The sequence below is a fragment of the Martes martes genome (assembly GCF_963455335.1).
Source record: "Martes martes genome assembly, chromosome: 16".
In the NCBI taxonomy this organism is placed as follows: Eukaryota; Metazoa; Chordata; class Mammalia; order Carnivora; family Mustelidae; genus Martes; species Martes martes.
Window position 1 is genome coordinate 17,479,777 of NC_137904.1, and position 26,552 is coordinate 17,506,328.

Consider the following 26,552-nt stretch of genomic DNA (forward strand, 5'->3'; position numbering starts at 1 on the left):
CCATTTCCTGACATGCATTATGCTTTTCTCCCACCTCTCTTTGATCCATCTTCCACCAGCTTTAGCTTTTCTCCCCAGTCCAAGGTAAACCATATTCTACTCTGGTCCATACTATCTACTTTCTTCCTATCCTTCCAGCCACCCCTGAAGATCCCCACTGCCCACATCCACACCTTCAGCATGAGAAAGTCAGTGGGTGCTCTAGGGGCATGCTGGTGTCCCGCTTTCTCATTCAGGTGGTCGCTTCCCCGTCAACACCCTTTTCAGGGCACCCTGCACATCCGGGTTCCGGAGGCTATAGATGACCGGGTTCAGCATGGGGCTAAGGATAGTGTTGAGGATCCCAATCCCCTTGTCCTTATCTGAGGCTGACACTGAGCCCAGACGCATGTAACTGAAGAAGCCAGTTCCATAAAAGATACAGACTACGGTGAGGTGGGAGCCACATGTGGAGAAGGCCTTCTTCCTCCCCTCTGCTGAACGAATTCGTAGCACTGCAGCGGTGACATGGGCGTAGGACACTGAGATGAGGATCATGGGGAACACCCCCATGAAAGTGGCCCCCACGAAAAGCAGCTGCCCATTGACGTGGGTGCTGGAGCAGGAGAGCTGGAAAAGGGGTGGGAGGTCACAGTAGAAATGATTGACCACATTAGGGCCACAGAAGTCAAGCACAGATATAGCCACTGTGTGAGTCAGAGCATTGATAAAGGAAATGATGCAGCAAATGCCCACCAGGGCTCCTTGGACTTCATGGCTCATGCGGGTGCTGTAGGTGAGGGGTTGACAGATGGCCAGGTAGCGGTCATAGGCCATGGCTGTCAGGAGGTGACAGTCCACACCAGCCAGGAGATGGAAAAAGAAGAGCTGTGAAATGCAGGCAGCATAGGGGACTCTGCACTGGTGGTCCAGGAGACATGCCAGCATCGGAGGGACAGTGACAGTGATACATCCGATGTCTAGCAGAGACAGATTCCCCAAGAAGTAGTACATGGGTGTGTGGAGTTTGGGCTCCACAAAGATGGCAGCCAGGATACTGAGGTTGCCTCCAACAGTGACTACATAGGCAAAGAGGAAGATGACAAAAAGGATGGGTTGCAGTCTTATGTTTTCTGTCAGGCCAAGAAGGATGAACTCAGTGACAGTTGTCCTATTCCCCCAGGCAACTGGCTCCATAGGCTGCTTCCGAGCTCTGCAGTGGGAGAAGACCTGAACCTGCCACAGGGGGAGAGAGACACATAGTAGGCACCTAATCTGAGACTACTGGATGTTGGGGATTGTGGCGTGAGCACCTACCAGCCTAGAGCTTGAGTGGTCTCCTGGAAGCCACCATGATGCCAGACATGAACCCTATAATTGCTTTTTCAGGCTCAGGTCCAGGGGATGCCAGGGAAGGAACTGGGGCAGAAGAAACTACTCTGTGGTATAGGACACTGGCTACCTCCCAACATTTTTAATAGCTATTGAGGTTGTGTTGGTATAGAGTGACTGAACAGTAGTTTTGACTAGCTCAATGAATAGATGAATGTATGAGGTTCTAGAAAGAACATTATAGGAGAGTAGCAACAGCATAAAGAACAGTAGGAGGATGAAATAAAAAAGAGATGCAAGAGTGAGTGAGAAGGAAAGGATCAAGGAGCAGACCAAAGTACATAAATACTCAGAGACTAAATATGGAAGTCATGAAGGCAATTTAAGAGAGCACGGACAACGTTTTTAAAGTGTTAACTATGAGTATTGTGCTAAGAACTTCATATTAAGTTTCTTATTTAATTTTCACAGGGCTCTATAGGGTAGCTGCTATTATATCTACATTATCAGGACACTGAGGTTTTTAAAAGGTTAAATAAGTAGCCCAGTCCTCAAACCCAACACTGTCTGACTCCCCAAATCCACAACTTAACTTTGTACAGCCTCTTACAGAACTTGGACATGTGGTTACTGATGTCTTATAAATGACATTTTGTGTGACAAAGAAAGGAAAGATATTTCTAAGTCTTCAGGTCTTGTCATCACCACAGCTATTCAAAGAGGTCAGGATCCCATCCATCCATCCATCCATCCACTCTTCTATTCAATAATTGTCTATTTGTTAAATGAAGTAAGATTCTGCAAACATTTTAGTGGTGGAACTAATAGATTGGTCATGAGGTATGAGAGAAAGAGAAGGTACAGGGATGATTCCAAGATTCTTTGCCTGAGCAACTGAAGTTGCTATTAAGTGATATGGAGAAGACTGATGATTTTTAAGGGGGTGGGGTCAGCGATCAGGAGGTTTTCCAAGGGAAAAGAGGGGAGTTGAAATCCCAGGGAACATATAGCTAGTTTCCACTCAGTTGCACATGGTAGCAGGTTGGTTTTCCCAACAAATGCCCAGACAAGTGAGGAATGAACCCATGATGTCAAAAGTTCTTCGATGTGACTGCATCAATAGCTCTGGAAAGGTAACTTTGGGGCCCCTTCTGCTGGACTCTTGCTCTGCTGGGCCACCCTTTGTCCATGACTGTGCTAGTGCTACTTTCTAATTAGAACACTCTTCCATTCCACACATCAAAACTTCATCCTTCAAGGCTCAGTCCTGGGACATTGCCCCATCATCTCAAGGAAGTCCTCCTTATCCTCCCCTGTTTTTAATTGATCTTCCCCTCCTCTGATGAGACAATTAATAATCTGGATCATTCTAGCACTTGCAAATGGAGAAAGGGGTAGGGAGCTGAATCATTATGAGGTATAGCTTGCCCAAAGTCACACTGGAGGGCTATTTAGAATCAACAGCACAAGACAAAGAATGTAGATTATGCTAATAGGCTACCACAGGAGACGCTACACTACCCCTGGCACCTCCATTCTGTCCTTTCCTGTGAAAACTGTTGGCAATCTTTTGGGCTCAAACTCTGTTGGGCCGATACTGACCCTCTTTTGGAGAAGGAAGACTGCTAGCCTCTCACAGGTTTTGTCTTCATTTCCAGAATCTACCTCCCACCTGCAACCACCACTGATCCTCACAGTAGGAAGTCAGCCACAAACCTCTCAGACACTGTACACTTGGGTACACTTTTCTATCACAACTTCAGTCTTGGGCAAACTTTAACTCTACCAAGAGCTAGACTCAGACACAGTGCAGAGTGACAATGCCTCCTTTGCCCTAAGCAGGAGATATATGTCTCCTGATTATGCCCTTCCAGAATGCTGGAGATGCTGAACTCTAGGAAACAAACTGAGGATTGTTGATGAGGAGATGGGTGGGGAGATGGGATGACTGGGTGATGGGCATTAAAGAGAGCACTTGATGTAATGAACACTGGGTGTTAGATGCAACTGATGAATCACTAAATTCTACCTTTGAAACTAAAAGACAAAGAGGGGGGAAAAAAGGAATACCCCAACACCTGCCATCGCCAGGACAGGCAATTTGTGGATGCAGGTTATTTGGTGAGAAGAGAGAGGATATTTGCAGGGATCCCTAGTGTCACCATAGGAAATGTCCTCACAGATGGATTTTCTTAGCTTAATATTAAGCCCAATCTGGGTTTGAAATCATAGCAGCAACACAGCCCGGTGTCACATAGCACAGGGGCAAGAGTTCATTCTTGCTCTAAGCAGCAGCAATGCCTCTTCATCCTGGATGCATTTGTCCACTCCCCACTTCTTCAATCATCTCCCACCCTGCCTGTTCATACAAGGGTCAGTTCCCCTCAAGTTCTCTCTTCCAATATGCTATATGTAGTTCTTTCTCTCCACGAAGCCATGCACAAACTCCCACTCTCCCTTTCTCTCTCCCCCTCCTCTCCCCTTCTTTTTCCTTCTCTCTTTCTCTCTCTCTCCCCCCACCCCCTGTCCCCATTCTTCTGGTTTACAAGAATGACAACTCAGCACAGCTGAAAGAGCTGTGGAGTTGGAGTCCAGGTGCTTATGTTATTTGTGTTATAGACAAGTTTCTACTAACATTGGGATGTTGAGAAAGGAAAAATGGGGGGAAAAAAGAAGGGAGGGATGGAGGGAAAAAAAGAAGGAATGAAAAGAAAAATAAAACAGAAAGCTAATGTTTCCATAAATGTATGCTCTGTTACCCATCAGTACATTATATGTTACATTTAAACTTTACAGATAGTCTTGAAGAAAGGTAATCATTTTACAAATGAGAAAGGTGAGGCTCAAAAAATTTAACTCATCAAAGATCACATATGCAAGAGTTTGTTCTGAATGGAGAACTTGTTCTTTTTCTGCCAGCCCCTGTTGCTTCCCAAGGCCCTTGCCATTAGCCATCTATCTGTCTGTCTGTCCATCCATCCATCCATCCATCCATCCCTTTTTCCTTCTGTAGTATGAAATGGGATACTGCATTATCTCTAGGTTTACTTAAAGGTATGAGATTCTATAAATACAGGTTACTCTGCCCTGACAAACCTAAATAGCCTTCTTGGCTCTCCCAGACTCTCCTTTCCCCTACTCTTTACCCCAGCCAGTTCCCTCTGATGTCCCTCTATTTGCAAGCTCTGACCTTCCATCTTTCAGTCACTCAGAGTGGAAAACCTCACCATGATATTTCCCTACCTTTCCTGAATCCAAGCATCCCTCAGTTCTTTGTTCTATCAACAAGGAAAAAGCCATATGAAGATCATAAATGATGTTCATCCCCCCCTTACTCAAGATAGAAGGAAACTAGGAGCTCTGGAGCAGTGGAAAGTATCATGGTGGGGCTTACCTTTCTGTGAGTACTCTGGGTGCTACTCCTGGCTGGGGACTTGTGGAGATGGGGTGAGTGCTAAGCTGACCCTAGGTGGCCTGTCTCCAAAGGCTTATAAAAGGTGTGAGGCAGGAGCCCAGAGAGTCTATCCTGGTGCTCTATTTGGCTGCTAACAAGCTCCTAGGGGCCCTAAAAATTAACTCTCTCAGGGATTGCACAAGAAGCCAGAGGCAGACAAACAACCTCAGTCTTTAAGGGTTTCTCTTATCTGCCTAGTATTTTGGATTCTATTAAAGAAATATTAGATTTATGACATCATTCCAGGCTACTAACATCTCCAAGAAAGGAGGAAAGGTAATAGTCACCATGTTACAGAAGGAAATAGATCCAGAGGAGTTAGATGAGTTGGCAAGGCCAAAGAGTGGGCTGTGGTGAAGCTCAGGCAGGGCCCCAGCTAAGCTGATTCTGGTGTTTTTTCTCTCATTTATATATCACATTGGTTTTTTTAAGGTAAAACTTTAAAAAAGTTGGGTTAACTAATGTATAATTTCAGTTGTGAATTTTGATGAATTTTGATAAAAGTGTACAATCATGTATCTACCATATCATCAATATATAAAATATTTTAACCACTCCAAAAAGTTGCCTTCTACCCCCTTGCAGACAATCCCCTTTCTGCACTATAGCCCATGGCAACCTCTGATCTGGTTTCAGTCCCTATGTTTTTGCTTCTTTCAGATTGTCATAAATCATACAGTATGTAGACTTTTTATTAGTGGATTCATTCAACTAGCATAATCCTTTTGAGGTTATCCATGTTGGCTTTACTGTAGTCCAGCCCTTTTTTCACTAAGTAGTATGCCACTGTATGGATATACAGCAATTTGTTTACCTAATCACTAGTTAATGAATATCTGGGTTGTTTTCAGATTTTAGCCATTGCAAATAAATCTATAATAAATATGTGCATACAGTTCTTTGGGTGGATATATGACTTCATTTCTCCTTGGAAAATACCAAGAGTATAAACGCTGGACTATACGGGTGGATATTATTTCTTCTAAGAAACAGTCAAACTGTCTTCCAAAGTAACTACACCATTTGCATTCCTACCAGCAAAGTGTGAGATTCCATTTCTCATCAAAACTTAATATCAATTTGCATTCCCACCAACAATGTAAAAGTGTTCCCCTTTCTCCACATCATTTCCAACATATGTTTGTTCCTCTCTTGCTAATTTGGCCATTCTAACTGCTGTAAGAAGGATGGGGTAACACAAGGGGCAAGATGGCTAGCTGAGCATCTAGAAAACATGGATCTGGGGACTCAAATACTATATTGAGTTCCTTGTCTCTGCTTTTCTCTAGTTCATTCTTCAGATTGGCTATCAAGTACAGAAATATAAACTCATGGATATTTATGTAGTATATATGCTTTTATGATATGTATCTTTTATAATAAAAAATAAATGATTTATTGATATTTTAAAAACTTGATATCAGAATTTTTAACATTAACTATTAGGTATGTAGTAGTATCTCATTGTGATTTAACTTTGTATTTCCTCAGTGATATTGAGGATCTGTTCATGTGCTTATTCACCATCTTATGTCTTAGATGAAGTGTTAGTTTAAATAATTTGCCCCCTATCCAAATTGGATGGCTTTCCTACTTCTTATTGAATTGTAGAATTCTTTATATATTCTGGATACTAGCCTTTTATCAGATAACTGTTTTGCAAATGCTTTCCCAGTCTTGTATTTTTCATTTCTTAACAGTTTCTTTTGAATAAATGACATTTTAAGTTTTGATGATGTACAATTTACCATTTTTTGATTCATGCTTTCTGTGTCTTATCTAAGAAATTTTTGTCTAATCTAAAGTCACAAAGGTGTTTCTCCGTTTTTTAACCCCCAGAAACTTTATAGTTTTAGTGCTTACACTTAGATTTAGGATCCACTTTGGGTTTTTTTTTTGGTGGGGGGAGTTGTGGGTTTTTTTTTTTTTTAATATGGTTCCAGACAAGATTTGGGTTTACTATTTTTTTTTCATATGGATGTACTTTGTTTCAGCACCTGTTGAAAAGACTATTTTTTGGCAACTTTGACGAAAATCAATTGCCCATATATGTATGGGTGCACTTCCAGGCTCTATTTTATTCCATTGATCAATGTGTTTTCTTTACACCAATACGCATGGTCTTGATTACTGTAGTTTAGTAGTTAAGTCCTGAAATCAAGTAGCTTGTGTCCCCCAAATTTGTTATTCTCTTTCTAAGTTATTTTGATGACTCTAGGTTTTGTTTTTTCATATAAAATGTAGAATCGGACTGCCAATTTCCATAAAACACATGCCAAGATCTATAGATCAATTGGGAAGAATTGATATTAACAATATTGAGTTTTCTGATCCATATCTCTCCATTCATTTAGGTCTTTTTATATTTCTTTCAGCAATGTTTTGTAGTTTTCAGTGTATAAGTCTTGCATGTATTTTATTTAATTTATTATTTTTTATTTTTTTTATGTTATGTTAGTCACCATACAGTACTTCATTATTATTTGATGTAGTGTTCCATGATTCATTGTTTGCATATAACACCCAGTGTTCATTGCAATACATGGCCTCATTAATATCCATCACCAGGCCAACCCATCTCTCCCCACCCCTCCTCTCTGAAACCCTCAGTCTGTTTCCTGGAGTCTCTCACGGTTCATCTCCCCCTCCAATTCTACCCTCCTCCATTTTTCCTTTCCTTCTCTTAAAGTTCTCCATACTATTCCTTATGTTCCACATATAAGTATATGATATGATATGATATGATATGATAATTGTCTTTCTCTGCTTTACTTATTAAACTTAGTGTCATCCCCCCCAGTTCCATCCAAGTTGATGCAAATGATGGGTATTCATCCTTTCTGATGGCTGAGTAATATTCCATTGTATATATGGACCACATCTTCTTTATCCATTCATCTGTTGAAGGCCATCTCTGTTCCTTCCACAGTTTAGCTATTGTGGACATTGCTGCTATGAACATATGGGGTGTGTGTGCCCCTTCTTTTCACCACATCTGTATCTTTTGGTTAAATACCCAGTAGTGCAATTTCTGGGGCATAGGATAGCTCTATTTTTAACTATTTGAGGAACCTCTATACTGTTTTCCAAAGTGGCTATACCAACTTGCCTTTCCACCAACAGTGTAAGAGGGTTCTCCTTTCTCTGCATCTTCTCCAACATTTGTGGTTTCCTGCCTTGTTAATTGTTGCCATTCTATCATTCTCAGTGGGTTTTCCCATAAAATCAGGAATAATGACAAGGATGTCCACTCTCACCACTATTATTCAACATAGTACTAGAAGTCTATGTACTGGATAGCTTCAGCAATCAGACAACAAAAAGAAATAAAATGTATTCAAACTGGCACAGAAGAAGTCAAACTCTTTCTCTTCACAGATGACCTGATACTTCACGTGGAGACCACAAAAGGCTCCACCCCAAAATATTAGAACTCATAGAGCAATTCAGTAATGTGGCAGGATACAAAATCAATGCACGAAAATCAGTTGCTTTCCTATACACTAATAATGTAACTGTCGAAAGAGAAATTAGGGAACTGATTCCATTTACAAAAGCACCAAAGACCATAAGATAACCAAAGAGGTAAAGGATCTATATGCTAGAAATTACAGAAAATATAAAAGAAATTGAAGAAAACACCAAAAGATGGAAAAAAATTCCATGCTCATGGATTGGAAGAATAAACATTGTTAAAATGGAACTCAGCCATTTGCTTACACCCTACACAAAGATAAGCTCTAAATGAATGAAAGGCCCCGATGTGAGACATCAAAATTCTAGAAGAGGTCATCATTGGCAGTAACCTCTTCAACATCAGCCACAGCAACTTCTTTCAACACACACCTCCAAAGGCAAGGGAAACAAAAGCAAAAATGAACTCTTGGGATTTCATCAAGATAAAAGCTTCTGCATAGCAAAGGAAACAGTCAACAAAACAAGGAGGCAACCCAGGGAATGGAAGAAGATATTTGCAAATGACACTGCAGAGAAAGGGCTGGTATCCAAGATTTATAAAGAACTTCTCAAACTCAGCACCCAAAAAACAAATAAGTCAAAAAATGGGCAAAGAACATGAATAGACACTTCTCCAAAGAAGACATTCAAATGGCTGATTTATTCCTATTTCATGTTTTTAATGATATTGTAAGTGGTATTGTTTTAATACCAACTTTCAATTTTTTTGCTGATATATTTGAAATACAACTAATTTTTACATACTCTGCATTGTATATTCTGTATTGACCTTTATACTTTTACTTCACCAAACTCATTTATTAGTTCTAATAGATTTTGGTAGATTGGGATTTTCAACAAAGAGGACATCTTTATCCTCTGTCCAGTTTGTGGGACTTTTAATTTTGTCTTGCCTTGTTGTACCAACTAGAAGTTCCAAAATAGTGTTAAATAGTAGCTGTGAGTGCCAACTTCCTTCCCTTGTCCTTGATCTTAGGGGGGAACACATTCAGCCTTTCTCCACTAAATCTGATGTTATCTCTAAGTCCTTTGCAGATATCCTTTATCAAGCTGGTAAAGTTATCTTCTATTCCTAGTTTCATATGAGTTTCCACCATGAATGAATGTTGAGTTTGGCACATGATTTTTCTGACAGATCATATGGTTTTCCATGTTTAGTCAGCAGACATGGTAAATAAAATTGATTGATTTCAGAGTGATGGACCAATTTACATTCCTGAATACCTGAACCTGGTATTATACTCCTGCCTCAAGAACGTTAACATTCCTTATGGTGTAAATCTGCTGGTGATAAATTCTTTTTTGCTTAATTTTTTCTCTGAGAAAATCCTTTTTTCACCTTCATTTTTGAAAGATACTTCTGCTGGTTAAAGTCTCTAAGTTGACAGCTTTTTTTCTTTCAGTACTTTATAGCTCCTGCTCTATTTGCTTCCAGGCTGCATACCCTCTAAGAGGTCTGTTCTCATTCTTACCTTTGGTCTTCCATATGTGATGTTTCTGTTTTCTCTGACTGCTTTCAATACTATCTTTGGTGTTTAGCAGTCTGATCATGGTGTGTCTAAGTATGTTTTTCTTTACACTCATCCTGTTTTGATGATAACTAAAGTTATCGTATCAGGATCACAGGCCTTAAGTGATACTCTTACAGTGTAAGAAACTCTCCTGCCTCCCATTTAGACATTTCCTATAGGTGATTTACCTGGATATGAGTTTTAAGTAGGAATGAACACATGCCAAGAAGGTAGGTAAAATGAAAGCTGCATGGAATTAATAGAAATGGTGGCTATGCTAATATATGACAATAGTGTTTGACTGCTCTGAGAGATGATATGCTAATACGTTTCCAGTTGGAGGATATCAGGGACTACAGGTAGTATACTGGGTCATCCAGTGAAGGTTCCTATGTGATGATCAGGGGGAAGATGGTGGCCAGATGTATTTCTTATGCACACAATACTGTCTTTTGCCAGGTTCATAAACGGACATGTTAAATCTAGGCCTGGTCCGAACCTCTTTTTCCCTGGGGTCTTTTCAGAACTGGTTCTGAAGCATTCAGTGATTGTGGTCAGTTTGTGGTGACTTGAGATCCCTGACTCATGTGGAACAATGTAGTTCTCACAGCCCAGTGTAAGGACTGTAAAATGTACCCTAGAGAGCAATGAAAAATTCTGTGTGGGCCTCCTGGACAAAGGCCTGAACAGCAAGATGAAGCAAGAGGCCAGAGCTGGGGATCTCAAGGCCTGACCTAGAACAGAGAGGGGTCAGGGTATAGAAAGTTACAGAGGAAAATTGGGGTTCTAACACTAGAGACCAAGGCTAAGCACCAGTTTCAGGTGCCAGTCTGGAGAAAGGCCAATTTCAGAGTGAGAAAATTTAAAGATATGTAGAAATGTAATCTCAGAGAAAAAAGGGAATGAAAAAGAGTGGGTGTCAGAACTCCAATTATATGTGAATGCATTCCAGCTCATTTTTACTGGCTCACAGATGCATGCTGATTGGGACAGTCAAGGATGCTAAAAGGAAAGGGTCAAGGAAAGAATTGATAACCTCTAGTTCTAAGTCTTAGGAGACTAGATCATGGTATGCAAATGAGGTAATATCAAAAGAATAGCAAGGCTGGTGAGAAGATGAGCTTAACCACTTATATGTTTGGTTTGCATTGCATGTGGAAAGGTCCCTTAGACTGATGAATATGTGCATCTGAAGCTTGGAAACAAGGAGTCATCAGAGCAGATAAAATAATTCAAATGAATAAGATAATTTGGAGTGCCTTATTAAATTAGCAAAATTTTCCAAACTACCAAAATCACAATTTAGTTATGTAAATTTCCATCACTATAAAGAAGAAGCTCTGGCCTTGAGTTCAGAGGACATACTTCTAGAGTTTTGCTATTAAGCATATTGTTTGTTTCTAAGTTTGAAATAGATGCTTCTTATTTTATTAAAGAAGAGCATGATATTATATCTTAGTAGAATGTGTTGCAAATAGTTGTAATGTCTCTATGCAACTTCATTCAAAATTATTTAAAATAGTCTACTCATCTGGAATCTTCCAGATTTCAAGTTCTAGGATTTGTTCTAACACTGTGATCTTGAATGAGCAATGATGTACTATTGTAATTCAGGTTTTTCAACTGTATAATGAAGAATAGTAATGTTGTCTATACTGTAGGCCATACAGGAATGTCTCCTTTCTGTTAATTGGGAAGTACTACTTGCATGTAATGAATTATTATTACTATATTTAGTGGTATTTGTCTATGCTTAACCCCCCAGCATTCTTGCAGTTCTCATGCTAGTAGCATCAAAGGAGAAATTAATGCCTCTGACAATAATGTCAGAAATCCCAAATGAAAATGCATAAAAATGATTGCATATTAGTAACTAACATCATTCCAGCACTTTGCCACAACAGACTGGGTTCTTCTTTCTCTCTGTGCCCTACTGTCCAGCATAGACATTTACTAGGATGTTTAGTAGGACTTCAGTAAAAATTTGTTGGATGCAGGAATAAATGAAAAAACTTTTATAAACATTTATTAATTTAAACCTTATAAATATTGCAAGATAATCAGGCCTGGTCTTCAATGTTTGAAGAGTCTGTGGGTAAGTGATTGTTAAATCTCTGGGTTTCATAATAAGCTGTGCATAAATTAATATATTTTATTATAATTTTCTCTGTATTTTCAGTTCCTTGAGGGCAGGTGTTAAAGCAGTACCATGAGTAGATATTGTCAACAATTTAATCAATTATTAATGAAATAATTTGTTAACAAAAGAAATTATTATCAGTACTTAATTATAATATTCTCTCTCTTTCAATGAGTAATTAAATGAGAACATTCTCTTAATAAATATGTTATTATATAGAAAAATCACTCATTTCTGCTATAACTCTTTCATTTTCTCACATTCTTTTGTATCTCACTCCATCAACTATCTCCTTTTTGTGGGCACCTTAACCTTCTTCCTTTTTGTTGGTGTTTGCATACCAGCATCTAAAACATGCAACTCTTCTCATCTTCAAACAAAACTAAAACAAAGCCCAAAGCCCCTCTAGTCTTCTGTTTTCCCATTGCTCACCTTAGTACTTCCTTCCTTCCAATTATAGCTGAACTTCCCCAGCTTCATCTGTGATCCCCATTTCCCAACTTCCTGTTCCCTCTGAAATCTCACTGCAACAACCTCCTACTCCTGATTCCTCTCACAGGTCCTGGTAGAGGTCACACTCTGCCTGGAAAGATCCTAATCAGTTTGGCAAATGCTCAATCATCTTTAAACACATGATCCAAGCTGCATCTCTTCCAGGATGCTCGTTCTCAAAACCCTCATTGTCCTGTCACAAAAGACTCTTCTTTTTATCCTCACTGTGCATGGAAGCCACCTAACACAGCAACTACAACCCTTTGTGTTTCTGCAACTTTGGCCTTTGGGTCCCTTTACTATCAAGGATTCATTTTGAAACCAGAGTTTTGTTTTACTTTTCTCTGCATCTCAATACTTAGTATTACTCCTGTTACATTTTAGGTGCTCAATGAATGCTTTTTGAATCAATCATTTAGTAGAATTAGGCTTTTATGAAAATATGCGAGCTTCAGTTTAGTATCAGATCTCATTGGGTGACAGGTCTATGCCTCTTTTTTCTCCCTAGATAATGCCAACTATTGTGACCATCTTCCTTGAAACAAGACAGATTCATCCCATTGGTATTACTCAAGAACATGTTATGTGTTGATAGTGTTGATAAAAGTTACCTGTATTCTAAGGTTTCAGATAGAACCAAGAAATTCTAAGAAACAAACATACATTACAGATAAAACCTTCAATAATATCCCAAACTAGACCATCAAATGTCTAGATCAGAGAGAACAAACTCAAATGCCTACAAGGGACAGGCAGATGATGAGGTCAGGCAAAAGACTAGCAAACTACTCACTCGTTTTCTCCAAAGAGGCCATGGAAACTGACCCCTAGATGAGTGCTGACAAATGGGAATGTGGACCCACTGATGACAGGTTTCATTTTATAAGAAGAATGGGAAACCACAGGACATATGGTGATTTTTATTTTTAAATATTGTAAATGACACTTCTGTGGTCTGAAAGAGCTAGGGATCTGTTAGCTGGTGAACTCTAAAAGACAGAAAGATGACTCCTTTCCATCAGTTCTTCTAAGTTCATATGTTCCAAATTCTCAGAATATTCATATAGAATCTCTTGCCAGTGGTGGTTCTCAGTGTAGCAGAAACATTCACTCCCCTTATCTGTGGGACTTGCCTTCTTGCCATCCTAAATCACTCTAACGTCCATCAGCCTCCTGGAAAGGAAAATCAACTTTCTGTTTCACATGATCTTAATTTTTGTAAAAAAAAAAAAAATCTCTAATAAAGTCAAGGCTGCGAAGATGGCAGAGTAGTACTCTGAGCTCACACTCTCCCAAGTTTACAACTAGGTATCATCCACACCCAAGTCCATAAACCAGAGAGTGATCTGAAGACTGACAGAACAAACTCCACAAATGAATACAGAGAAGAAGCTGAATCTGAAAGGCTAGGAAGGTCAGAAAGATAGAGGGAAGCTGTTGGCTGGTGGGAAAGAGCCGCGTGCATGGAGAGAGCAGAGAAATGGTTCCTCACACCAGGGAGTTCACACGGGAAGACTATTCCCCATAACGTTTGGCTTTTAAAGACTACAGAGGCTGAATTCTGTTGAGTTTGTATAAGCAGTAGGACTTGGAGCCTGGAGCTTTAAAAGTCAGCTGACTGTGAGAGCCAGTGATAGCTGGGTGGAGGGAAGGGGGACCCTTAAAGAGACAGCAGCCTGCATGGAGAGACAACATAAAAAATAGCAGTTTACACATGCTGGGGCAAACAGGAGACAGATCGGTTCATACTGACTTTGGAACATGTTTGGGAACTTCTCCACAAGTGAGGCTACTGGCAGGTACCATTCCCACCCCCCTCAACCCCCCTCCCGCATCTCACACCCCCCTCCCCCCAACTCTCCCGCCTGCCCCTCTCCCCAACATAAACCTAAGGTCTTCTGCGGGAGGCAGGACTGCACTGAGACTTGCTACCTAACCTGCCAGGTCTGTACCAGACCTGCAGGTTCTGCTGAGGACTGGACCACTCCAAGCCCACTCACCTCAGCCCAGCACTTAGGGCAAATTTTGTTAAAGCTGCACTCATGTACCCTGCTGGGCCACCAAGTGCACAGCCAAGCCCAGCCTCAACCCCCTGCCCACCCTCCCCCCTCCCTTACGTATCACCCAAACTGTGTCAGACCTTGGGGGATCTGGCAAAGGACTAGTGGCTCAACGCAAATTTTGCTTACACCGCAGCCTTGCTCCAAAGTTCCCCGGGGCCTGCCAGGGTCCCACTAACCCCACAGAGAGCAAGCACAGCCCACAACAGGCAGAATCAGTGTGGACTGAGGTAGGAAAGACATTAGGGGCCAGAGCTGATGGCCAAGAAAGAACTCTTGAGATGTCTTTGGTGCAAAAAGGTGGTTTTATTAAAAAGCACGGGGACAGGACCTGTGGGCAGTAAAATTTGCACTGAGGTCATGAGGAGTGGCCCATTATATACTTTCTACTTGGAAGGGGGTTTGGGATAGTGTAAGTCTCTAAGGAATTCTGGAAGCAAGGTTTCCAGAACCTTGAGATGGCTAGCTATTGTTGGGAAAATGTTGTTTATTACCATCTAATAAAACCTTAGTCATGAGACCCTTAAGATATGAATGGTTAGGCCATAAGCTTGGGGGATTGCCAAAACATATCTTGGGGATATGTTAGAGATAAAGGAAGTTTCCAAAACAATTTTTATGTGTTAAAGTAGGCTTACATGATCCTGGTGGTGGGGGTGGGGCAGGGGGGAGGGTCCAGATTGTCTTTTGCCCTTAGCAAAGTGTCAACATCAAAGCAGTTGAGTCCCTAGAGGACTGTCATTCTGCCTGTTTTAAGGACTTGTCAATGGGCTGTAGGTAGTAAGGGAATTTAATAATTTCTCTTCTGCCTTTATTTCCCACATCATGGACGACTGCCCTGAAAAGAAAGTGACTCAGAGGTGACAGCAGGGCACAAGCAACACACATAGGATCCTCTCCTTGAAGTGTGACAAAGGACATTTTCAAGTTCTAATATTTGTGGACTCTGCTCCTGGGCTCCCAGGGAAGATACACTTTTATCAAGGTCACAGTAACGTCACCAAACTTCAAAGCACAAAAGTCCTTTCTGTCCTGAGCACATGTTGTACATCTGTTTCATTAGCACATAACCTAAAAGAAACATTTCAGACTCAAGACAGGAGTAAAAATCCCCCGGAGTTCTGTTCCCATACTCCCAAACCTGCAAACTTGCACATACTAAAAATGTAAGATAAAGTCTGTAATTTTCTGAAATGTCCTTCCTGGTGATGACTTGTAACTCTTGATGTAATAAAAGCATATATGATCCTGTATTAAACATTCCTTCTCCAGAGCACTCCCTTCTTTATGAAGATTGTGTATCCTGGGCTGCTGTCCTCGCTTGGGCTTGAATAAAACTCTCATCTTTTTTTGTAGAAATTGTAAAAGGTTTGTTCATTTTGCATCGACAGTTATCGGCACAGTTGTCAGGCCATCAGAGCAACTTGCCTGAAAATGCTCGGAGCTCACCTGGAACTTGGTACCAGCACGGTCCCCTCATGACCCTCTGATTTCTCAGCACTTCACAGATGTAACAGGTGAGTTCTGATAACTGGACCTCCTCAATTTGAGTTGATGGTCATAACTTTTTGTGAGCTGTTAAAGGTTACTGGTAATGTTCTCCAGGTGGGAATAACCTAGAGCAGGGGAGTGAATGGGTTGGTTATTTTAATTCGGCATTATTCTAATTGATGTTATTGATATAAGGCTTGAATAAATTTTCTGGCTAGAAACTGGAACAACTGAGTCACTCAACTCCAAAGAGAAGGAGCTCTTGCTCCTTCTGTCCAAATGGTGCTTTGTGGTGACTGAAAGCCTAGCAGAAGTGTCAAAGGATATTCCTCAAGATGTATACCAGTCCCATAGGAATCTCATAAGGTAATTAATGATTGACTCCTCAGGGAACACACACATAGGGGTTGATCATCCAGTGCTCTGAGCACCCCCAGTGGTCATAGACCCCACTTAAGAGAGCATACCTAGTGATTAGAAGTGACAATCACAAGCAGCATTCTCTTGACCTACCACACTTAATAACCTTAGATCTTGTTTAAGCCTTATTCTAAAAATAAAAGTGAAAGTAAGAGAAATGGGGAATTGTGCTTCAAAAGAAGGGGAAACCAACAACCATCCCCAGGAACCTCCGGGAGGCCACATGTATAGTACATATAAGCCCATGTGTGCAAGTGCTTACTGAAATGGGAACATTTAAGAATAACCTGAGTCTTGGATGGCCCAAAGGGGGTTCTTTTGACCTGTCTGAATTAGTTTCTTGTAGCCACAATTAGAGATAGCGAGCTTTAAGACTAAGTAACCAGAAACTAGGAAGCCACTTGGGTCAGTCAATGAAGCCCCTGGCTTTTGGGGATGAACCAATGATCACAGAAGTACTAAGACACCTAGGAGATGGACTTAGTATAAGTCATGCCATTTTTATAAAAAGTGGGCATTTCATAACATAGTCATGTTACTATACCCGTGTTATTGCAACTTTAACAAAAAACTGCAAAATACTCCAGATATAACAATTTCAGGAAATGCACCCTTACCCTAAATATCTGCTTAACCCAACATTTTTGCTTCTGTACTGTGCTTGGCAATTTTTAAAACTGGCAACAGGATGTGGTTTATGCCTTTATAAGTCTACCCCTGAGCTCATTTGGGGCTGTGAGATTTTGGAGTGCATGAACTCTCTCACAGCCACTGGCTTCTTAATAAAGACTCCTGAATTTGGCCTAGTTTTTTTTTTTTTTAATTTATTTATTTGACAGACAGAGATCACAAGTAGGCAGAGAGGCAGGCAGAGAGAGAGGGAGGAAGCAGGTTCCCTGCTGAGCAGAGAGCCCAATGTGGGGCTCTATTCCAGTAGCCTGAGATAGTGACCTGAGCTGAAGGCAGAGGCTTTAACCCACTGAGCCATCCAGGTGCCCCTGAATTTGGCCTACTAAATGTGGTGTCCATCTGCATAACTCGCTGCTCTAGATATAACAGTACTCTGGCTTCCTTGGGTTTGTCTGTTGCTGCAGATTTTGGGGTCTTTGCAGAAAACTGGTTGTGTTCTAATTGGAAATGGGAAACAACTAATAAATAGATCTATAAATTATAATGCTATCTTACAGTTAGACTTGTTTTAATAAAAGGGAAATATTTAGAAATTTGGTTTTTAATGTCCTCTCTGCGAATATTAATAAAACACAGATTCAATTTAGTTTGCATCCTGCTTTTGTATACGTGTCCATATGTATTACAAACGTGAGTTTTTTTTTTTTTTCTACCTACGGTTGGGTGTTGCTAAAATTAATTTGTAAAAGAGCTTTATTTAATTGGTTTAAAGGCAAGGGTTTGTAAAAATTGAGCATTCTAAAACTCAAAAGGATAAAAACAACCCAAATGTTTTTCAAGTTCACATGATCTGGGATAAAATTCCCAACATTCAGAGTTCAATATTATTCCATAATAAAGATGTATCCTGGGAAGGGACCTGCTTGATCATTCAAAGAGATAAAGACGAACAAAATGTAAGACATGTGATCCATTTCCCAACAGTGAGAATAATGAGGAAGAGGAGGGGGAAAGTAGGCAGACACTAGAAATCCTAAATCCACACTCTAAGACAAGCACCAGAACTGAAGCCCAGCCTACTATCTCCTCCTCTACCTCTTCTAGAGGGCTGAATGGCAAGCAAGAGGACATGGAGATTTAAAAAAAAAAAGTTAGTCCAAAACTTTAAATCTGCCTCTGGCTTTGCTGGTGGCACCCTGCTGCTTTTGCCTCTGCCTCTTATTGTTCCTATCCCACACCCCCTGGGCTGTTTGCACAGTTCCTCCTCAGTACCTCTAGTGCCATCAATACTGTTCCTCCTACCCTTGCTATCAAGGAACAAAAAGCACCCCAAGCTATTGGACCACCTCCTCATAAGGCTTGAATTCAGGCACCTCTCAAATCAACATGCAAGAGCCCAAGGGCTCCCCTGGACTTAAGCCACTCCACTCACTTCAGATTTCCCCACAGGAGCCCCAAATAAGATTGACTGATAGGGAACAAACTGTTGGACTTTTTAGTGGAAACAGGTGTAACATATTCAATATTAAAGCTAATTTAACATGTCATCATATATTCAACATCAAATATAACAGAGACAAACAACTTCTATTCTACTTGAATTGATTAGCTAAGGTCATGTTATCTCTGTTGCAATTTGTCAGCAGAGGGGACTTAAAATCATGGTTAGTTTGTCTGTTTCATGAAGTTTTCATGGATAATCGTTAAAAATAAGTAGGTCAAATAAATAAAAAGATTTACAGATAAACTTTTAAATAACTTCAACAAAACATTAATAACATAAAACTTTGAAGTTTTTATAAGTTAAATCAGAAATTAGGTTAAATTCATTGGGTATCTAAGACTTTCCCAAATGTGATCTAATACACTAATTACTGCACGTAGGTTTGTCTGCTTTTAGCTTCTTGTTGCTGAAACTAAAAATGCATGAATCAGTTGGTATACATGCTTTGTGCATTACTGAAAGATCGTACCATGAAAAAAAGACATTTGTAGAAATCATGAAACATACTCATAAATTTGTCATTCTAAAAAAAAATCTGGTGTGATAATTCACAATTTGTTACTAATTAGTTTTCACAGGAAATGGTGTTTCTAAGAATTAAAATTCTGATAAATGTGATTGGGACTGCTGGAAAATGATTTTTTAAAAAAAGCAACTCTATGTGTAGGGAAGTAAGAGCTATGTAAGAAAGGTGTAAGGAATGAAAATACATTTCTTTTGATGGAAAAAAAATAATTTTGTTCTGACATAAGACTGGTTATTTAGAGAGGGAAAATTTAGGACAGAATTTGAATTTTTTAAAAAATTGTAAAACATTTGTGAAGGGTTTTATGTGTGGTCAGGACTAAGATTGGAATAAATGAGTTTCAAAAATATACTGATATAAAATTAAAATTTCGCTTTTATCTCTGTTAAGAAAATAAAAACGCCAGGCTCCCTGCTCAACAGGAAGCCTGCTTCTCCCTCTCTCACTCCCCCTGCTTCTCTTCCTGCTCTCACTATCTCTTTCTCTGTCAAATAAATGAATAAAATCTTAAAAGAAAAGAAAAAGACTAGGATTTCTTGGATTATTGGTTTGCTATTGATAAGAAATTATAAACAAGGTTTTCCCCTCATTTGCCCAGGAAAACAAGGGTTTCTCTATTTGTTTTTAACAGGTCTTTGATTATTTAAAAGAACTAAATCCTTCAATATTAAAGGAGCTAAGTTTTGCTAACAACTATAAAACCTTCCGTAAAATTTCTCACAGCCACTATGGTTAAACAGTAATAATATATAAAGTTTTATAATAGCCTAAGATCATATATAGGCACGTGCTTTAAAACATGCTAAGGGTTTTTAAAACAAACTTCTCCCAGAAACTCAAATCCTAAATGAAGTATTTTTGTCTAATTAGGCTTATTTATTTGGTGTGTTAACTCACATGGAGTGATTGATAAACAAATGATGATAAAATTTCCTAGGTTATCTTTATGGGTAAATGTTAAAACCATTCCAAAATCATATAAAATTGCTAAGGTTTTAATATACCCTGGTATAATTCATCACTTGAAATTCTAATTATTAAAATATTAAGTGTTACAAAAAACACCCAAATTTCCTTGTCAACTACATTATAATGAACTCTCATCAGAGTCTCATCAAACCATGTCCATTTTTAAGTCTTTTGTCATTTACAGTTATTGTGCTGATGCTCTTGCATCTTGTAGTACCTTCAAGAAGATTCATGAAAAGGAATTTTGACAAATACAGGTTTCTGATACACTTAGGATCATAAAACTGAACTGAGAAAGGATTTCTAAAACTAATGGGAAAAATATGTTCAACCAAAACAAATTAATAACATGGGACTAAGTGAATTAAGGAAGATGATTATAGTTTTTATGACTCTTGTTTAAAAATATTGCTGGTCCTCTAATGTTTGCTCTTCCAGATTTAAGGAAATTTTTTTCTCTTAAGGTATCTTTGACTTACAAAAATTTGATAAAACATTCCTTTATGAAAAAATTGAAGCATTTATCTTTTCTCCCTACCTGAACCCTTTAGAATTCAAAACACTCCATGAGTATTCTTTCTTTCATGGCAATTATAATTACTTATGTAAGTTCAATAAAATCTGTTCTCTTTGAAACAGAACACCATTGGAAATACTGGTTATATTACCAAGGCTTTGACTGGAATGTCATATTTGAGAGAAACATGCATAGATTCAGATATGACCAGACAGGTTTAAGGAACTAAGGCTGACTTTGTGGAGCCAATGGAAATTTTACCCTGATACCTTGCTTATGGAGTTTCCAGCTGCCTTTCCAGCCCTACAGACTAAAGCTAGACAACTTGAGGTAAACTTCGGACAGAGTGCCACAATAGCTCATATATAGACAATCACTGTGCCTGTTACTCTACAGGCCACTCAAAAGGATTACCAGAGACATTTGAGCTACAAACCAAAGAAAAATCCATCATACTGCCACTGCCTGCTCCCACTACATCTGAGGATGCTTCAAGTCTGACATCCAAAAATCTCACTGGTAGCATCAGGGATTCAGACACTGGATTTATAATTTGCTCTTTTGTTTCCTTAAAACAAAAACGAAAACAACTAATGAGCAAAAGTAGTGCATGTGCTTGGCTTAGATTGTCTAGTTTTATATTTGATATAATATTTATAACAAAGATATATGGAGAGTAAAATAATTCCAATAATTACAATTTGTTTTCCTTTTGTTTCCATAAAAAAATGTCTTCTTGATCACCTGATTGCTTGCTAACTAAGGCAGAATCTATATGATGACTAACACCACCTGCTAACCACACTTACATTCATTTTTCCTGGGAAATAAAAATCCATATAGATAAAATCAGGCAGCAAGCCTCTTGGCTATAAGAAGCCCCTGACCACAACACCTCCCTTCCCAAGGTTGCTGGGACTGGTTTACTGATCTATCCTCTTGGATGCCCATTGATATGAGATCAATTTTAGAAGGGATGATGGGTTTAATTACACTGTTACTTTTCCTTAAAATGAATTTGGGGATAAAATTAGTGATGTCATGTAGTACCAAACTATGTAGGAAAATATCCAGTTTCTCAGATAAGAACTATCTCTGATAGTTCCCCTTCATTGGGAGCCAAAAGTTGCATCCTACACCATGTCAAATCCTTCCAATCCAAAGCCCCTATTGTGCCTAAATTCAGCTTGAGGGAGTTACAGAAGATAAATCCATGTTCCACAGACATGAAATGAAGGATTGACAATGGGAAATTACAACAGGAAAAAACTTAGCATGTCTGACTTAGCAACATAGGTTGCTTCTATTTCTCTTACTGCTATGACCTTTAAATTAAAACCTTTGCTTAGCTAGTCACATGGCACATTACAGTGAAGATTTGCAAAAACTGTCTTTGAACCAAAACCAACCTCACCTGAGGAGATTAAGAAGTAGTCAAAGTGATCATCATTTCAATTCTTCAAGAGTGAGGAACGATCATAACTCAGGGAAATGAAACCATGCCCCACAGGGTTAATAAAGTTAAAATTAACAGAAAATTTTAAACTAGTTTTTCATACAACTGTTTCCCCCTAATCAGCAATTGTGTCTTTTCAGACCCCACTAACAATCTCACTAGCTGTCTTTGCAGAAGCCTGGACTCAAGGTCAATTGATATGTTTCCAGTCTATGAACAAGCTAGGCCCTGCATTCTTTAGGTAAGTCAACAAGTCTAAGACTCCAGCTCTTAGAGCAAGCCCATAGCTCCTCCCCTTAGTTTAAGAAAACCTCCTGGTGTCAGGAACTGACTTTTGCCTCCTTCTGATATTAAGTATCAACTCCGAAGAAACATGGGAATAAATGTTATGTTTGCTCAGTGCACATGCTCCATTTTTCTTCATAAATAATCATAAATTTCCCTACCCTTTTACCAAGATAAATATAAAGGATTCACTGGATTTTTTTTCTTCTGGGTCTATTCTAATATCACATTGGTTCCTTCAAATTGTAATTATTGGAATTTTTTTATTGTCCATATATCTTTGTTATACATATTATATGAAATGTTAAACTAGACCATCTAAGCCAAGCACACATACCATGTTTGCTCACCAGTTGGACTTATTAGAAAACATATATCACTTTTAAGATTCCCACCATTTGGGACACCTGGGTGGCTCAGTTGGTTAAGCAGCTGCCTTCGGCTTGGGTCATGATCCCAGCGTCCTGGGATCGAGTCCCACATCGGGCTCCTTGCTCGGTGGGGAGCCTGCTTCTCCTTCTGCCTGCCGCTCTGTCTGCTTGTGCTCACTCTTGCTCCTCTCTCTCTCTGACAAATAAATAAATAAATCTTTAAAAAAAAAAAAAGATTCCCACCATTTATGGTATAATAAATTTCCCTGAATGAGGAAACCTAAGTTCCCATATTTATATTTATATATTTATTTATACTTATACTTATATTTATATTTATGTATATATTCTCACACTTAGCAATGGGGGACTTGACGGACATAGGGCAGACAAGCCAGTCACTCTGGCACCAAGGGATATAAAACAGGCTGATCATCAATGTTTTCTGAGGAAAGATTATTGACCAAAAGGGGAAATGATAAAGGAAGTTTTCAACTTTTAATGTTTGTGGGTCCTGCTCCTGGGCTTCTAGGGAAGATATACTTTTACCAAGGTCACAATAACTTCACCAAACTTCAGAGCATGGGTAATATTTCTGCCCTAAGCATACATTGTATATATGGTTATTAGCAAATAAACTAAAGGAAATATTTTATACTAAAGATAAGAGTAAAAATCTCCTGAAGTTCCATTCCCATACCTCCAAAACATGCAAGCTTGCATGTACTAAAAGCATAAGATAAAGCTTGTAGTTTTCTGAAATGTCCTTCATCATGATTATTTGTAATTATTAATGTAACAACAACAACAACAACAAAAACCCCAACTATATAACCCTGTAATAAACAATCTTTCCAGAACACTCTTCTTTGTGAGGATTGTTTATCCCAAGGAGTTATCCTCACTTGAGCTTGAATTATAAATTCATTAATTTTGTGTTGATAAGTGCCAGGTTCTGGTGAACAAGGGATGTGGCACTGTAGGGTACTCCAGGTCCTCTTCTTCATTAAGTCACTACTTTAAAGAATGGAAGTGGGGCACCTGGGTGGCTCAGTGGGGTAAGCCTCTGCCTTTGGCTCAGGTCATGATCTCAGGGTCCTGGGATCGAGCCCCACATTGGGCTCTCTGCCCAGCAGGGAGCCTGCTTCCCCTTCTCTCTCTGCCTGCTGCTCTGCCTACTTCTGATCTCTCTGTCAAATAAATAAGATCTTTAAAAAAAAAAAAGAAAAGAAAAAAGAATGGAAGACACAGCTGACTTTAACACACAGAAGCACTCACAGAGAGGCAAGCAAAATGAGGATACAGAGAAATTTATCTCAAATGAAAGAATAGGACAAGGCCACAGCCAGAGATCTAAGTGAAATAGATACAGGTAACATGCTTGAGAGAAAACTTAAAGCAACAATCACTGGACTTGAGAAAGGAGTGGGAGACATGAGTTAAACCTTCAGCACAGAGATAAGGAATAACATGTTAAAGATAAAGAGATCAATAAATGAAATGAGAAACATGCTTGAATGATTGGAATAGCAGAATGAAAGAAGCAGAGGCACAAATTAATGACCTAGAAGACAGAATAATAGAAAGTAGTCAAGCTGAACAGAAGAGAGAAAAAGAAATTATATACAATGAAATAGATCTAGGGAACTCAGTGACTCCATCAAACATAATAACATTGGTATTATAGGAGTCCCAGAAGAGGAACAGAGTAAAGGGCACAGAAATTTTGTTTGAATAAATAATAGTTTAAAATTTCCCTAATATGGGGAAACAGATATCCAGATCCAGAAGGTATAGAGAACTCCAATCAAAATCAACAAAAGCAGACCAACACCAAGATATATTGTAATTAAATTCACAAAATATAGTGATAAAGAAAAAAATCTTGAAAGCAGCAAGACAAAAGAAGTCATTAACTTAGAAGGGAAAACCCTTAAGTTTAGTAGGAGATCTTTCAATAGAAACCTTGCAAGCCAGAGGAGAGTGGCATGATACATTCCAAGTGCTGAGTTGGAGAGTAATCAGAACTTCTTCCATACATGCATCTGTCCTTATTTTGTGGACTATCCTCACAGCATAGCCTCCAAATGCCATTGTTCACTCCTGCCCCAAACAAAGAAACCAAGATTGCCTCTTACCCCAAGCCAAAGGAGATATCAACATCTGAGCACTTGCCAAAGGGAGAAAAAAACAGCAAGAAGCAATTTAACATATAGATGAAGTACAAAATGAAATAGACAGACTTAATGAATAAGCCAGTGTGGAGATTTTTGAAGGTAGAACAGAAATATAACAAACTCCACCAATCACTCCTACAGAGGTTGTAATTGATTGCCAAAAGTCCCAAATTTAGGGGTAACATTTATCAACCATCTACTAGTGTCTACACTCCTTGGGGAGGAAGATGAAGAGGTGCTGCATTATTTGACAAAAGTTGAAGTGACAGAATTTGAAGATATTAAATCAGAATAGATTTTATTTTGATGAATACTCTTCCTTTGAAAGAAAAGTTCTCTCCAAAGAATGTCATCTGAATGACAGTGATGATCTGTCTTCAAAGTTCGTTGAAATCAAATAGAAATCTGGAGAGGGGTTGATGAAATGTTCAAGTAAAATGCAGAATAAAACTAGAAGAAAGAGACAGCATGAGGAACCAGAGATATTCTTCATCTGGTTTACTGACCATTCTGATGCAGGTACAGATGAGTTAGGAGAGATCATCAAAGATCCATGACAGTACTACTTGGTTCCCAATATGGTGAAGGAGAAGATGACAATGATGAAGATGATGGAGAAAAAGGATTGGAAGATATCAATGAAAAAGGAGGTGAGCATGAAGGTGAAGAGATGAAGATGAGGATGAGGGAAAGGAAGGAGAGGAAGATGAAGAGAAGATGACTAATGGAACACTGACGGACTCCAACCTTCCTTTTTAAATTTTTTCCAGTCCCTGGAGGCAAGTTTCAGTCTTTTTTTCCCCTCCCATTCTTATGTTCATTGCCTTATTTTGAAGTCTCTTCACTCTTTCTTTATACCATGGTTCTCAACTTATGGGAGAGAGGAATACCTTTGAGCAGAATACAGTGGGAAAAGAATCTCTACCCCTTTCTTTTCCAAATTAATTTTTATCCCTGGCTGTCTCAACAAATCTTTATGGAATCTACACCACCATGCTCCGTGGGAAAAAAGAAAATTGTTCTGCTTCCTTAACTATGCTGACAGCTCTCCAGCTGTCAGAGTTCTAGGCCCCTCTGTAGTAGTAGATAGAATTCTAGCTTTTTCATCCTTTCTCTGTACATTGGGCTTAGAGATTATTATACTGTGTCTCTATGTGATAACGGACAGTTGGCATTGACTAACATGTATCTGTCTAATTACTCTTGTTTAAAAGAAAAAAAAAACTTAAAAAAAAAAAAGGGGGGTTATAGAACATCACCAAAGGGTGGGTTTGAGATGTCTGGGTGCTTAAGTAGGCATTTTGATAATATGACTTTTCCTTTGGCATGTTTGCTTGTGATGTTTAATGTCCTTGCATTTAAGAAGGCAATTTTAAAATAAAATTCCCTCCCAATGATGACATGAGTCCTGCCATTTGATGGGAGAATCAGCAGAACCTATAGGATCTTATTTGGCATTGACATTCTCTATTGTAATTTTGTTCCTGTTTATTTTTAAATTTACTTTTTGTTTCACTGGAAATGAAAGATGATGCTCAGTTTAAAAGACATTAAAACATGCAGCCAAGAATACTATATCCATCTAGGCTATCATTGAAAATAGAAGGAGAGATAAAAAGCTTCCAGGACAAACAAAAACTGAAAGAATTTGCAAACACCAAACCAGCTCTACAGGAAATATTGAAAGGGGTCCTCTAAGCAAAGAAAGACCCTAAAAGTAGTATATTAGAAAGGAATGGAGACAATATACAGTAACAGTCA

At 39.1% G+C, this 26,552-nt stretch overlaps 1 protein-coding gene and 1 pseudogene across 2 annotated transcripts; one reads left to right on the forward strand and one right to left on the reverse strand.

Annotated features, from left to right (window-relative positions):
* Positions 1 to 228: 228 nt before the first annotated feature.
* Positions 229 to 1,176, reverse strand: LOC308357543 (olfactory receptor 3A10; the record flags this gene model as incomplete). The annotated part of the gene is made up of 1 exon (XM_080827153.1): positions 229 to 1,176. The coding sequence occupies one exon, from the start codon at positions 1,174 to 1,176 to the stop codon at positions 229 to 231; it is 948 nt and encodes a 315-aa protein (XP_080683279.1).
* A 12,923-nt stretch (positions 1,177 to 14,099) lies between these two features.
* LOC308357129 (protein SET-like) lies at positions 14,100 to 25,550 on the forward strand (annotated as a pseudogene). Its single transcript has 4 exons — positions 14,100 to 14,184; positions 15,802 to 15,915; positions 16,155 to 16,302; positions 24,690 to 25,550. The product of its transcript is annotated as a protein SET-like (transcript).
* Positions 25,551 to 26,552: the final 1,002 nt, after the last annotated feature.